General features: G+C 60.6%; 6 protein-coding genes across 6 annotated transcripts; 3 read left to right on the forward strand and 3 right to left on the reverse strand.

The window, feature by feature from the left end:
- Window positions 1–1,543: 1,543 nt before the first annotated feature.
- Window positions 1,544–3,225, forward strand: PLICBS_003136 (uncharacterized protein; the record flags this gene model as incomplete). The annotated part of the gene is made up of 4 exons (XM_018322869.2): window positions 1,544–2,011; window positions 2,085–2,503; window positions 2,557–2,686; window positions 2,746–3,225. The coding sequence occupies 4 exons, from the start codon at window positions 1,544–1,546 to the stop codon at window positions 3,223–3,225; spliced, it is 1,497 nt and encodes a 498-aa protein (XP_018178099.2).
- Window positions 3,226–4,073: 848 nt separating this feature from the next.
- Window positions 4,074–5,384, forward strand: PLICBS_003137 (uncharacterized protein; the record flags this gene model as incomplete). Its single annotated transcript, XM_065600156.1, has 2 exons — window positions 4,074–4,632; window positions 4,684–5,384. The coding sequence occupies 2 exons, from the start codon at window positions 4,074–4,076 to the stop codon at window positions 5,382–5,384; spliced, it is 1,260 nt and encodes a 419-aa protein (XP_065456228.1).
- Window positions 5,385–5,993: 609 nt separating this feature from the next.
- Window positions 5,994–7,575, reverse strand: PLICBS_003138 (uncharacterized protein; the record flags this gene model as incomplete). The annotated part of the gene is made up of 2 exons (XM_018322870.2): window positions 5,994–7,368; window positions 7,430–7,575. The coding sequence occupies 2 exons, from the start codon at window positions 7,573–7,575 to the stop codon at window positions 5,994–5,996; spliced, it is 1,521 nt and encodes a 506-aa protein (XP_018178100.2).
- A 3,164-nt stretch (window positions 7,576–10,739) lies between these two features.
- Window positions 10,740–12,140, reverse strand: PLICBS_003139 (uncharacterized protein; the record flags this gene model as incomplete). The annotated part of the gene is made up of 2 exons (XM_018322871.2): window positions 10,740–11,570; window positions 11,622–12,140. The coding sequence occupies 2 exons, from the start codon at window positions 12,138–12,140 to the stop codon at window positions 10,740–10,742; spliced, it is 1,350 nt and encodes a 449-aa protein (XP_018178101.2).
- A 73-nt stretch (window positions 12,141–12,213) lies between these two features.
- Window positions 12,214–12,600, reverse strand: PLICBS_003140 (uncharacterized protein; the record flags this gene model as incomplete). The annotated part of the gene is made up of 1 exon (XM_065600157.1): window positions 12,214–12,600. One exon carries the CDS (start codon window positions 12,598–12,600, stop codon window positions 12,214–12,216), a length of 387 nt encoding a protein of 128 aa, XP_065456229.1.
- Window positions 12,601–13,625: 1,025 nt separating this feature from the next.
- On the forward strand, window positions 13,626–14,395 carry PLICBS_003141 (uncharacterized protein; the record flags this gene model as incomplete). Its single annotated transcript, XM_018322873.2, has 3 exons — window positions 13,626–13,673; window positions 13,737–14,171; window positions 14,237–14,395. The coding sequence occupies 3 exons, from the start codon at window positions 13,626–13,628 to the stop codon at window positions 14,393–14,395; spliced, it is 642 nt and encodes a 213-aa protein (XP_018178103.2).
- Between the last annotated feature and the right edge of the window lie 87 nt (window positions 14,396–14,482).

Here is a 14,482-nt window from a genome sequence, read left to right on the forward strand (position 1 = left end):
CATCTCGTGTTTGCTAGGGGTGGCCAAGAGCGGTCAGGCTGTCCGCGGGCTTGGCCAGAAAGCTTGGCCCAAGGCTTGCTTGGTCGGTCCCCGCCAAAATCTCCGCAATAATTCGTCGTTGTCGCCGGCGTCGTCGTCGTCTCTTGGTCTTGGTCAAGCCCTAGAAGGCGTCGGTTGGCGTGTAAGTGCGTGTCGAAGCCGGCCCAGAAATAGAACGCCATGTAACTATGTGTTACACCACCACCGGCATTGGGATCGGCTCGATCTGCAGACATACGCGTGGGCGTGTGCGGGCAGTTTACAGTTGGGCTGTGGCACCACAACCACCATGCCATGCCACCAGCCTCTCTTGTGTTGCTTGCCCCGTCCGTGTTCCTCGTCGTTGCTGATCTGCTCCGCCATCGCATTGTGGCTCTGCTGCCGCCGAAAGGCCCCTCCTCCTCGACAATAGCTCACAACTCACTACTCACAACCCTCCGCCCAACACGATGGGAAAACCGCGCGTCCCGTCCCATCCTCAGAGATGCGGGCATGCAAGCAGCCGTTGCGCTGCCAATTAGGCGCGTACCCGCCCGCCACTCCCGCAAGGCCGCAACCCTCCCAACTCTGCGTCGAGCAACAACAAGCTCATCGGGCGTCGATCGCGCAGAATCCGGTAGCCCCTCACGCGACCACCCTTGATCGCCCTCCCATCGGCTCCCTCCGATGTCTGTGACCCTGATACGCCCGCGGGACCATTCCCGTCATTGAGGGCCCCCTCACAGCATCGTGGCGCAATGGGGGTCCGCGACACGTAATCCCTGGCCCAGGATGCTTCGTTGTGGCTTTCCCCTTCCCATGGAAACGTTCCAACAAGCTTCGACGCCGCTGCGTTCACTGGACCGGCTCAGCCCTGGTTTTGGCTTGGCTTGCTTGCGGTGTGTAATTATTGTACTCACCACCAGCGCACAGAAACATGAGGCAAAAATAGAGGCTGGCGCTCCGGCCATCCCAGCCAGGCACTGCCTCGATGCAACGAGACCTCGGGATGAACTCAAAACTCGCTTCACAGTCCTCGACACTGTGATGTGATGCGGCCTGCCAAGGAGCAACCCTGTTGGGCTGAAAAGAAAGATCCTTGGGCCCGGCGGCCTCGTCAGCGCGTGCGTGTAACCGGCGCGTTGCTTTCGTTCGTGATACTCTTCAGACGTCATTTGTGTCCCAAGGCTGATTCAGTTGGGAAATGTGTCTCGTGTGCTGCGTCTCCATGGTCGAGCCGCCTCGCCGGATCGCGCCGGCCGCCCTGTCTCGGCCGATGCGTAAATTACCCATGGGGTGGCCCTTGATGTGCCCCATCTTCTGTTCTGTCGTTCCTGGCATGAACCCCAGGCGTGTTGCTTTTGGCATCTTGTTTGGGTAATCATCTTTCTACCTCGGTGACGACGACAACTCTGTTGCAGACAGATCGACGTCGTCTCAGATACGTGTGGCCACATTCATGTCCATGGATCCCCCACGCGGCACCTACATGGAGCTCACGACACACGGCAACAGCAGCAACACCATGGACGACGACGCCGAAAAGATGATGACCGACACTCCTCCAGAGTACACCGACGACCTACCACCACAGCCCACCGTCGTATCATGGGACGGCCCCGCCGATCCCGCAAACCCCATGAACTGGACCTGGCAGAAGAAATGGACCACGACGATTCTCGTGTCCTGCTTCACCTTCATCTCGCCCTTCTCGTCCACAATGGTGGCCCCCGCGCTCGACGACATCGGTCGCGACCTCGGCGTCGCCCCAGGCTTCATGCAGGCGCTCGTCATGTCCATCTTCCTCCTCGGCTACGCGCAGGGGCCCTTCGTCCTGGCGCCCCTCTCCGAGGTCTTTGGCCGCGTCGCCGTCCTGCAGTGGGCGAACCTGGTGTACCTCGCCTTCAACACGGCGTGCGGGTTCGCGCGCACGCGGGACCAGATGCTGGCGTTTCGGTTCCTCAGCGGCATCGGCGGCAGCGCTCCGCAGGCGGTGGGTGGCCCTCTTACAATAATCAATGTATATATTGTAACTTTGCGCTAACAAGAGCATTTTGTTCCCTTAGCTATGCAACGGCGTGCTGGCAGACTGCTGGTCCAAGGAGGAACGGGGCAAGGGCCAGACGATATACGGCATGCTCACGTTCCTCGGCCCCGTCGTCGCGCCCATCGCCGGCGCCTACACGTCCCTGCACACGAGCTGGCGCTGGATCTTCTGGGCGACGTCCATGTTCGACGTCCTGGTGCAGGTCACGGCCTTTTTTTTCCTCAAGGAGACGTACGCGCCGCGCATCCTGTCGCAAAAGGCGAAGCGGCTGCGTCGGGAGACGGGGCTGGCGTACAGGACGGCGTACGACGACGAGCGCGGCATGGCGAGGATCCTGCGCAGGCGGCTCGTGCTGCCGCTGATTATGATCGTGTCTCATCCTGCGGTGCTGGCGCCGTCGATTTACAGGGCGTACCTCTACGGCGTCATGTATCTGGTGTAAGTGGTTCTGGGTATGGATCTGTTGCGTGGACCTCGCTTACGCTGGGCAGCCTTTCGACGTTTCCCAGAGTCTGGAGCGGAGCATATGGTATGGACAAGGGCACGGCCAGTCTCAACTACCTCTCGCTCGGGGTCGGATTCATGATTGGGCTCCAGATCTCGCACCCCCTCATCGACAAGGTGAGCTACCGGCATCGTTTTCAGACAGGACCATAAACAACTAACATCTTCATCTGCAGTTGTACGCCTACTACAAGGTCAAGTACGGACGGAAAGAAGGATGCCCGGAATGGCGCGTCCCGCCCATGGCCGTGGGCAGCGTCCTCGCGCCAGCAGGCCTCTTCCTCTACGGGTGGACGGCGCAGGCGCGCCTCCACTGGATCGTGCCCAACGTGGGCTGCGCGCTGCTCGCGACGGGCCTCATCGTGGCGTTCCAGAGCGCGCAGGCGTACGTCGTGGACGCGTACAGCGCGCGGTACGCGGCCAGCGCGGCGGCCGTGGGGGCCTTCCTGCGCACCATGTGCGGCTTCGGCTTCCCGCTCTTCGCGCCCGACATGTACGACGCGCTCGGGCTCGGCTGGGGCAACAGCCTGCTGGCGTTTGCGACGCTGGGGCTGGCGGTGCTGAGCCCGCTGCTGCTGTGGTGCTGGGGGGAGAGGCTGCGGCGCTGGAGCAGGCTGGGGCTGGACGTCGTGGAGGAGGAGGAGGATGGCAGGTGACAGAGGGGAGGCGACTGGGCGGCTATCGAGTATAGAGTATAGAATATAGAGCGTTATTTGTGTTGGCTTGTAAATACGACCAGATATGTCGAACCAGATTTGAACATCACACACGAGATGGTTCGAAGTAGAGGATAAAAGCGGCACCAGAGGCATCGCCCAAGCACGAAAAGCCTCCTGCCACCAAGACGCCCCATATAAGTTCAACTAACACGGCGTCAAGTCGATCAAATCGTAACGGTGTGGACTCTGTGGAGACGGGTCGGCATCAAGCTTTCGTCGGCAGACGGACGGACTGCGTGCTTGCATGCACCCGATCTAGTTAGCACGTTTAACTACCATGCCGCGCGCGCCACATGTCTATCGATGGCAGTGGCGTATGTGAGTGTGAGTGTCCCACCCGTTGTCGAAACCCCATAATTGCTTCTTCCACATCCTCCTCCTCGTCCTTCTTGTCGCCTCTCACCCATCCAGCCGCACGCACCGCACCGCACCGGCATCGAGAACCCTTGCTCCTCGTGTCCCACCATGGGTTGAATGAATTGGCGCACACGCCCCGGGCCGTGTGTGACGCGAAAAGAGGGGGTGTTCCGTCGTCGTCGTTGATCCCGCTGGCTCGCTCATCGCGTTGCATCCCGCATCGCCATCCCCCATTCCCCCCATCCCACCGACGTCCGCCGTCCAATCCAACGCCCAACGCACACTAAGAGCAAAAGCCGCGGCAGCTTCACAATCTGACGTCGCAGAGAGACGCCAAGGCCCCAGGGGACGCACACCCTGCTTGCTGCACGTGGTTTCAGTCCGGTCAAACCCTGCTGCTGCTTCCGCCGTCGCCGCCGCCGCCGCTCATGGCACCACCACCACCACCACCAGCCGCATCCTCTTCCTCGTCGGCGACCTTTGAGTTCGTCGTCGGCAACCGCCCCGACCAGCTCAAGGGCCTGGCCACCTCCCGCCTGCGCTCCCACGTCTCCAAGCGCGGCTGGCAGGCCCACCTGGCCGTCCACCGTCCCCCTCCACCGCCATCGACGGCGGCGCTCCCCAACGGCACCAGTAGCACCTCCTCCTCATCGTCGCCCATTGTCGTCGACCGCAAGGCCGAGGCCGACGCGGCAGCCAGGGAACGCAGGCGCAGACGGCGACGACGCGGCGGCAAACCCGTCTCTGTCACGTATGAGCTCACCGCCGCCGCTGCTCCCCCGCCTCCCTATGATGATGACAAAGTCGACGATTGGGTCGACAGGGGGCAAGATGCTGCCGCCGCTTCCTTGATCCAGCTGCCGCGGGGCCGCTCAACTGCCGCCTCAGCACTGCTCTTCGATCCATTGCTGGGCGGCACCAGGGTCGATCCCTTTAGAGCCTATCCGGGGCCCTGGCACCCCAACATCCCGGCCTGGACTGACAACTGTAAGTGACGACTCGCCTAATAGAAGCCCCTACTGATAGGCGTGCCTCCAGACGTCGTCCACATGGCCGTCGACATCTCAGAGCTCGACGGGCCCGGCCACAAGGGCCTCCTCCGCAGCCGTTGGTTCCCCCTCGTCCTGTCAGACCCCTCCATCTTCGCCGTCATCCTGCTCCTCAGCGCGGCAAACTACGTCTCCAACGCCTATCCCGCCAGCTACCCCTTTCCCTCATCCTCCTCCTCCTCTGGCTCGTCTGCCTCCTCCTCATCCTCATCCTCCTCTTCCTCTCCACCCACCAGCGGCAGCGGCAGCGGCACAGGCAGCGACGATGACACCGACGCCCCCATCACCATCTACCAAACCACCTTCCCCTCCCGCGCCGCCATCCGCCAGCACCTCCTGCACATGAAGCACGTGGCCATCACGTCCGTCAACGCCGCCACGCGCGACCCCCGCCGCTGCCTCTCCGACGAGGTCGTCGGCGCCGTCGCCAAGCTCGCCAGCTTCGAGGCCATGCACGGCGACGAGCCCACCTACCACGCCCACATGCGCGGCCTGCGCCGCATGGTCGAGCTGCGCGGCGGCATCGACGCCCTCGGCTTGGGCGGCCTGCTCCGCCGCATCATCGTCTGGATCGACCTCAACTCGTCGTTCCTGCTCCAGTGCGGACGGTACTTTCCCGGCTGCACGTTTACGGGCCGCGCCGACGAGGCGACGGAGCCGAATCCGGCGAGGTTTGTGGCCGACAGGTGATGGCCCAACGCCAGGGGCGATGAGGGGTGTCGTTTGAGCAATGATATCAAGGGCGTTTGGAGCAAGGGTTTGCGGATAAAACACTTCTGTCCAGTCCTCCAGCGGTAGAGCTTCAGACGGAAAATCAGTATTGCGACCAAGCATCTGCCACTTTCCAACGTCGACGTCAGAGTCGCACGTTCAAGGTTCAAGGGAAGACTATCTCATTACTGTCGTCTGTCCACATCTAGCCACCCCTCCTCCATGGGAGGTCCAATGCCCAAGTCTATGTACACGAAACTGGTTTTTTAAAATGTCCGCCGAATCCGCAATCACCCAACCGCGCACACCTTCGTATACTCTGCTCGGTCCAGTCCAACAAAACGTGCGCTCCCTCCTCCTCCATCTCCGCCGAGTCAGTCTTTGCCCGTTTTGCGTCGTGCCGCTTCCGCTCCGCCCCACGCTCGTCTCGCAGACGAGCACAAGCTAATTAAATGAGACACGTCCGTCTCATTGTACAAGATAGCCGCCAAGAAACATACTTTGAGAAACATGAAAAAAAGGAACGTCCACATGCAAATATCAACCCCGTATACCACCAAGCTCCCGAGAGGGCTGCGTCTGTTCTTTCTAGAGAAGGGCCATGAAGCCCGCCACGCCGGCAAACACGGCCGCGGCAGGGACGTTGTTTGTCTGCGCGCCGGCCGTGGGAACCTGCGTCGCCGTGGTGGTGACCGGTGGGGCCGACTGGGTGACGGTAAAGGTAGCCGGGGTGCTGACGACCTCGGTCCTTGTTGTCTGGATGATCTCGGTGACCTTGCCGCCGGGAATCACAATGGTCTTGGTGACGGGGAACTCGCGCGTCTCCGTGACAAACACCACCTCAAGGGACTTTTCGGTGGTTCCTGGCTCCGTGACGGTCTGGAACACCGTCTTGGGCTTGGACACCTCTATGACCTTTGTGGTCGTGTGGACGATGGTCTTCCTCTCGCCGCCGACGGTGATGACCTCGGTGACGGGCTGGATATTCGTCACCGTCTGGAGCTCTTCCTCTGTGGCCGTGGCGGTCACGTCCGGGCGCTCAACCGTCTTCTGGACCGTGGTGGGGATGTTGGTCTCGATGAGCTTGGTGGTGGTAAAGGTGATGGTCCGCTCCTTGCCGCCGATGGTGGTGACGCGGGTGACGGGGCACAGGCTCGTGATTGTCGTCAGGGAGACATCCGTTGCCGTGGCCGTAGTGTCCGGTTGCCTGACCGTCTCGTGGATGGTCGTTTGCACCGCCGTCTGGATTGTCTTTGTCGTGCTGAACGTCCTAGTCACTCTGGTGCCCGAGATGGTGGTGACCTCAGTGACGGGGCAGACGGTGGTAATGGTCGAAAACTCCACATCTGTGGCTGTCACTGTGCGGCCCGGCTTCGTGACCGTTTCAGGGACAGTGGTTTGTATCGCCGTCGTAATTAGCTTCGTGGTCGTGAAAGTGACCGTGACCTTGGTCCCTGAGATGGTTCTCGTCTCCGTGACGGGGCACAGGCTTGTTATGGTCGAGAATTGTACCTCAGTGGCCGTCTTCGTGCGGTTGGGCTGCCGGACCGTCTCCTGGACAGTCGTCGGGACGATTGTCTCGATGACGCTAGTCTTGGTGAACGTGATCGGCTGCTTCTTGCCGGAGATTGTAGTCGTTTCAGTCACAGGGCAGAGGCTGGTGAAGGTGGTGAAGACGACATCTGTTTTCGTGCGAGTCTTTGTTGGCCCGGGAATGCTCTTGACGATGGTTGTGGGGACATGGGTCACGATGGTGCTGGTGGCAGTCCGCGTCTTCACCGTCGTGTGGCCCGGGCCGGTGATGGTCTCGGTAACAGGACAGACGGTCGTGTAAGTAATCTCAACGAACGTGGTGGTGCCTTTGGTGACGGGAGGTCCAGGGACAGTGGTGACGCCGCCAGAGCAGCCATTGCAGTCGGTGACGGTTATAGTGGAGGTCGTGAGCGAGGTGACGCAGTAGGTTCTAGTGCACGGTCAGCGCGGAGGTCTTCCCAAGCAGGGACAAAACGGTAATGGAGACTTACGTTCCCCTTGTCGTGACAGTCGACGTCACGGGACAGACGGTGGTTGTCGTATAAGTGACTGGCTCCGTGGGCTTCCCCCAACGAGGTTTGACTTGACCCCCCAGGGCCGTGGCCACCAAGGCCGACAGCAGGAGGCTGAAGAGCATGTTGAGGTCAATATTTCACACCTTGCGCGTGCAGAAATTCTCCAGCCAGAGAGCGTCGGGCAGAGGAGAGGCAGGCAAGGCTGGGTACTGGGAATGGCTACGGGGTGAATCTCCCAACGTGAGAGGCGAGGGCAATAAGTAGTTGCAAACGAATGCAGCAACGGAGTGCCCGACTATAATCACGGGGTTGGTGAGAAGGCGTGAGCGAAAGACGAGGCTGGACGTGATGGCCGGGAGCACACAGCGTAAACAGACTTTGGGATCCGGGAGGTTGGACGGACTTATACCGTCCCGCGGAGAGACCGGCGTGCCATCATGCGGGAAGCCCAAAGAACACTGCCCTTGAGCCGCCTGACGGTCTCCCTCGGCCTTCTTTGCATGTGTTAAGTCCTGTTGTTTGTGATATATCGCACTGACGTAACAATGGGCGGTGGGACAAGTTGATGGTGACCCTAGCTTCCTCCGCATCCAGCCCGCCAATGTTTCTCCGGCTCCAGAATAGGCAGTAACGGATGTCACGGATGCTTGCCATCTCTGCAAGGGCCTCCATCGACTTGGTTCGGGCTGCAATACGAAGCAACAGCGTCGATCTTAGCTTTCACCTCCTGTCCGCGGCTCTCGTGAACTGAGCCAGCCTCCGTATCCGCAATGAACGGCGGCCTTGCGAGTGGTTGGGTGGGAGACCATGGCTGCTGCAGGCGTCAAGTTTGTCCCCCAACCGCCCTCGCCCTCGCCCTTAGTCTGATAGCTAGTTGCAAGGTGGCGCGACATGGCAAACCTGCCACTCGACAATCACCAACCTGCCGAGACGAGTGTTGGCCGACGAGAGGAACAGGGGCCACGTGTTCCAGGGCATGCTCGATCCCGCTTCTGGGAGACGGCCGAGTGATTTTTTCCAACGGTGCCACGGCAGGAGAATGCAGTACCGATGCCCAGCTACTGCAGTGCTCGATCAAAGTTTGTCACCCCATAAGTGGCTGCCTGCCGTGCAGCGGCTTCCCTCGCGGTCGTGGCTGGGAGTGGCAGTCAGGGGTCGCTGGCGTCAGATCTCGGGCGATCGCTTGCATTTCCTATTCTCGCTCTGCGTCTCAGGTCATGTGTGCTTTTGCAGAGGCGCAGTCCCGTCGTCGTAGAGTCGACAGGCCGACTGGGCGGCCCGGCAGCCTGCTTGATACACACGCCGGCAGCCACGATGCCGGCGCACAGGAAGTGGCCAACCACGGAGAGGCGGCAGTCAATGTTCCGACTGCTCCGCAACCAGTGCCGGCTTCAGGGGAGGAGCTCGTGTGCCTCTGGCGTGCCGTGGTCAAAGATCGTGCCGGGATGGAGTCGCACAAGCCCCGCCGGTCGTCCGTCCCAAGCCGCTCGCCTGCGACAGCGCCGTCGCCGCAGCTGACTGTCTCTCTGCACGCCTATCTCGTCACCCGGTTTATTGCTCGGTGCATACGGTGTCTGAGCCGTGTTGCTGATGCTCCCGTGTTCACGATGGTGGAGCACGCAGGCGCGTGGCTGGGGCAACCATATGTCGTCGGCCGCTACCGAACTCAATCCGTCCTCGCCAGCCGACGAGATGAACGGCCCAGCTGTAGTTTAAACTGCAATGCAAGGGTCTATGACGCCTGAGTGGTCAGTCAAGAAAAGCCCGGGCGACTTGGTCTGCCGGTAGGCCAAGCCGCGTCCTGCACCTCAAGCCCAGATGTCAGCAAGCCCATCTGGACGACGCAGCTCATGCATGTCGACACATACCGTGGGAAGGCCCGTCTGCGCAAGCGCATGCATTTAGGCGGCGTACATGTTCGCATGCGCTGGTTGCCCGTCTCACAGCGGAATTCTGACGTCGACCGACCTCGTATTTGGGCCGCCGTCCAGTCGCGCGCCCTTGCTCGTACCGCCCTCCATGTAACATGGCCATGCACCGCGACACATTGCTCCTGCTCTGCATGGATAAGCGGCAGCTATTGACAGATCCTACCGGCGGCCCGTCTGTTGGCCGGACCGCAGCCGACGGCCTTGGCCTCGGGGATTGTTTGGCTGACTGACTGTTGCAGAACGCCACTGCGTCCGGGACCCCTCACTCGGATTCAACCTCATTGACTTTCTCGTGGCGGCGGCAAATATTGGATACGGTCGGCTCCGACAAAATGCAACTGTGTGTCTTTGAGGGTCGGCAGCCTCGCTCGCATTCGTTTGGCGAGCCATCGCTGGCGCTCCTTTGTCCACGCCGACCGTAAAGGCGTTGCACCAGGGGCACGAAGGCCGCTGCAGGAGGACAAACTTAAAGCGCTCTGGCTCCGCGCGGGTGCGAGTTGAGCGCGGTTGAGACACACGGCGACGTCTCGGGCCCGTAGACTCCTGGCTACCCGTTGTCTTGTTCTTGGGCCTTGGCCTTGGCCTTGACAGTACGGTAGCAAGGCCAACGCGTCGGGCATCGACTGGGAATGTCGCCGGAAGCCATGCATGCCGTGACTGCGTCTCGCTCCATAAGAGGAGGGGAGACTGGGCATCGAGTCGAGTCGAGTTGAATGCATCCCCCTCCCGTCAGGGTCGAGTGGTAGGTCGGCGATGGCGCAATCACTGCAATGGCGGCAGAAAGAAGGCATTGTGAATGTGGCATCGATGCTGGCGGGCTCCTTCCCTCGCCTCAGCGCGTTGAGTGTGCCTGCCGCCCGCTTGGACCAATGGGAGAAGTAAGCCAGGCGATATACTCTGCATGTACATGTACGCGAACCGACGGGCCTGTACCGAAGGGCCCGTTCGAGCCGAGGGAGGTGCGCCTTAGGGGCTACTTGCCCTAGAAAACCGGTTTCTTAAACCTGCGGCCTCGTAATGGCATCTCGCGATGCCGGCAGCCAAGGCCCCGACACGCCGAGGGCGCAGGTCCTGAAGCACTAAAGCACGACATCGTCAGTGAAGGCTGGGCGGTGGCGCCGCTGCCAGTGCCTGCCAGTGCCTGACACCCACCAAGCCCACTGGACATGCTCGAATGCTCCACTAGTCGGCGCAGCTCCGATTGGCAGCCGGCAACAACAATTGCCAGATACGGCACAGGGCGCTCGCGTGCTTCATCATGAGCCTCCGGCGCCGGCCGTGAAAAGGAACAAGAGGCTGTATTCATGTTCGTGACATCGTAAGAGCTATCGCAATCTCTCGCTCGCATCGTATCATCACACCCTCGCAAATGTCTGCGCGGCGTCCATGAACAGGCTCGCCACCAGCAGCACGCCGTTGAAAGCCGCCATCATGTAGAACGGAGCCCCCGTCGACACCCTGTCGAACAGGAAGCCCCCGAGTTTTGTGAGAATCAGAATCGCCGCGCCGCCGCACAGCGAGTACACGCCCGCGATGGATCCCTTGAGGCGCACCCTCGACGCCGAGTCCCCCGCCGTGGACAGCCGGATCAGCGGCTCCGACTCGGCCGACTCGTCCTCCTCCGGGGCCAGCGACGGCTCGCGCCGGATTTGCCTCGGCAGCTCGGCAGCCAGGACGCCCTGCCCGAGCGATCCAAGGCTGCATACTATGGCGCCGATCTGGCTGATGCCAATCAGCGCGACGACGACGAAGATGGCTGGCGTCCCCCCTCTGCCCTCCACGTTCTTAATCTCCGGGCTGGAGAGGTGCGGCAGGATCAGATAGCCAATCATGCCAAACACGGTCGCCACAACGATGGGGTAGTTGACCCGGCCGGTTCGACCAGAGAGGTACCCAAAGAGCGGCGCGCACAGCAGGCCCATGAGCTGCGCGACGCCAGTCAAAATGGATGAAAGGACGTATGCCGCCCGACACTCTTTCTTGAGCTCGGGCGACGGGTCGTTTGGCGATCCCTGGCAATAGCCATTGCTAATAAAGTATGTGTTGACGAAGAGTGGGATGAAGAGTGAGATGGCAACGGTGGACGCCCTCGCAACGAAGCCCCCGATGTAGCCGAGAGCAATGCGCGAGTCAGTGAAGCCAAGCAGCACCGAGTCCTTCATAAGATGAAGATACGGAATAACTCGCTGTCACTAAAGTTAGTATAGACTTCAATCCCATCTGCTTGCCGATCGTACCTGTTTGCTCGATTCCTCATGACGGTCCATTTCGAGCCTCTCAAAGGCATCTCCCTGGTCCTTGATGCCCAACAGCACCTTCCATCCCTTGCCTTCCTCGCCCTGCAAATTGCGCAGGCCAATAAAGACGAAAACGGCGACAGCCAAAGACACGGCGCCGACGACGTAGAAGCTGTACGAGACGGCCTCACCGGGAGTCACGCCGTCAATCTCGCCGAAGCGGGCGGGCAGCGGCAAGAACAGGGACAGGGCTACCAGGGCGCCGCAGCCCGTGAACAGGCCCACGAAGCCGGCGAGCGCCGACGGCTTGCCCGCCTTGGCGGCGGCATCCTTCCCATTTGCGCCTTGGAGTCGTTCGCTTGACAGGGTCCTCGTGTATCGCTCGGGCGTTATGGTGACCTCGGACTCCACCGAGAAGGCGGCGCTGAGCCGCGGATTCAGCTTGGCCCGGGCCAGTGCCGCCGTGCTCGACAAGTCGTCCGCTTCGTCGGTCAGGGAGGGCAGAATGGCCGTCACCATTGTGGCTCTGCGCATTATCAACACGGTCAGCCTTGCCTCGGCTCCGCGCATAACTCCGAGATTCAGTGTCCACTTACGCCGCCGACGCCCCCAGGGCGAAAAAGATGCGCGCGAGCAGCAATTGGGGATACACGTTCTTGGCCTGGACGAAGACGGCCAGCGCAACGCCGATGATGGTGTAGCCGATGACGGCGACCCATCGCACGCCCAGGCGGTCCGACACGAGCCCCCATGCCGGGCAGGCTACCAGGGCGACGAGCTCGTCCGCGAAGCCCAGCGTGCCCACGACATCGCCGACGCCCTTCTTCTGGCCGATCAGGTCGGTGATGACGAAGGAGACGGAGCTGTTGAGGAAGACGAGGAAGGAGATGGAGAAGAGCGAGATGCCGAGCAGGTACGTGACCGCCTGCGTAGTCGTCGTCGAGGGCGCAAACGGCAGAAACTTGGATATCGATGGCATGATGGGCTGGCGACCACGGAATTAAGAAAAAGACCTCTCCTGGCGAGGCAGCAACAGAATCACATGGCGAGGGAAACGCCGTCCACGAGTATTCCTCTGGTTTGGGAGGAACTCGCAAAGGGGGGTGACGCGCCCGACTGTTGTTTGGGCGGGCGGAATTAGTTCGTTACGACCATTAGGTAAGCCCACGAAAATGGTCACCGGATCGTCACGTCATGATTTCATTCTTTGGTTTTATTTGTTTCCGTGCCTGCGGATTTGCCAAGAATATTGGCTGGATTCGCGTCGTCTTCCATGTTCCATGGCGGATTCTCTGGGCGCGCGATTGCTTGCCGCGAAAATTGCCATTTTCACAGCACGGGGACGCGGTCGACAGTCAACGCCTCCCGACGAGTGACATCATGTCGTCAATGGCAACCACTTAGACACTGTGGCGCTCTCTCCGTGGCGCTGTCGCGACCTTCCAGAACAATAATGAAGGAACTCCCTCTCCTCTCCTTCCCACGTTTTCTCGAACGCGCTTATGCGCGCCCTCGGTCGTGGATAACACCCAGCCTCCCGCCATGCCACGATTTGATCATGGCGGCTGGGGCTGCGGCGTCTAGAAGGGGGGGTGCATCCGCTCGGTCATGGACCATTTGCAGCCTTTTTCCATGCCACGATCGTGGCGATCCGACCACCTGCTCTGCAAACAAAGGACCTCGCCCGATCTCTGCCGAGCTGCTGAAACAATTCCAGTTTAGAGATGGACCGCGCGGGGTGCAAACACCCCGCGATTTCGTTATGGTTTGCTGGTCGGCTTGTATCGTGTGATGCTCACGGGCCAGCTCTGGAACCCAGCTACCGGGTCATAGAATTTCCCTCCCCCACAAAGGGCAGGCAGCGATGGCCGTCTGTTCCGGTGCGTGCGACTATATGAATCCGCGTGAGTTTTGCAAGTAGAAGATGTGGTGTTTTCCGCAGTGCCAGATTGGTATACAACCTTTCCCAAGCTCCTGGAAGCTCCATAAGCCAAAGTCGTTGCCATGAAGTCTGCCGTAGTGTTCAACGTGCTCGGCGCCTTTTTCCTGGGGGTATGTGCACACTTCCATGTCCTTGCCAACAAGTTCACTCTCTAACACCCTTTCCTTCGCTAGGCATTCGGTCTCGGCCCCAAGATCGACGAATATGGCACACTCATCGCTCCCAGTGGTGGCAAGTACACCTCGTTCATCCCATCATGGGAAATAGAAGTCACACCGGGCGAGACGGCCATCCTCAACGGCACCATCCAAGAGGTCAAGGCCCAGCTTCTCGAGCTCAACCCAAGGTGGGAAACCGAGGTCGGCCACAAGCTGGACCGCAGAATCATCGCGGACTACCCCGAATGCCGGAAGAACGGCGCCTTCAAATTCGGCGACGACGTTCACTGCGGCCGTTGGAAGGACGCCGGCATTGACTGGCATGACACGCTCTGGCATGCCGAGGTGCACCTCTGGGGCTGGCCTGGAAAGCCCAAGAATGGCGCGGGCCCTGGCAACTGTGGCCGAGTGAGTTGCGAGAACAACATTGGCGTCTGGTGGTGCAACGATGTAGGTTTCTCCCCGTCGCGGATTTCTGAGCTTCCGCTTCGATCAGATGTTGACCGACTTTGCAGGAGCCTCACCCCAAGGAGCTGGGCAGCTTTGACTGGATCGCAGATGGTATTTGCATTGTCCTGAAGCACGAGTTGTGCTATAGAGTGGGATCGGCCCAAATCTTCAACAAGGATAACTGGAACGTCATCATCTCATCAGACGAAGGCCTGCAGTGTTAGAGAAGCTCAGTCACAGCATTTGCAGACGGTGCAAAGTTAAGAATTCCTCTATTCTCTCGAAACTCCCGTGGTCCCGGTCGTGCTGTG

Source organism: Purpureocillium lilacinum (genome assembly GCF_023168085.1).
Source record: "Purpureocillium lilacinum CBS 284.36 DNA, scaffold_2, whole genome shotgun sequence".
Taxonomy (NCBI): Eukaryota; Fungi; Ascomycota; class Sordariomycetes; order Hypocreales; family Ophiocordycipitaceae; genus Purpureocillium; species Purpureocillium lilacinum.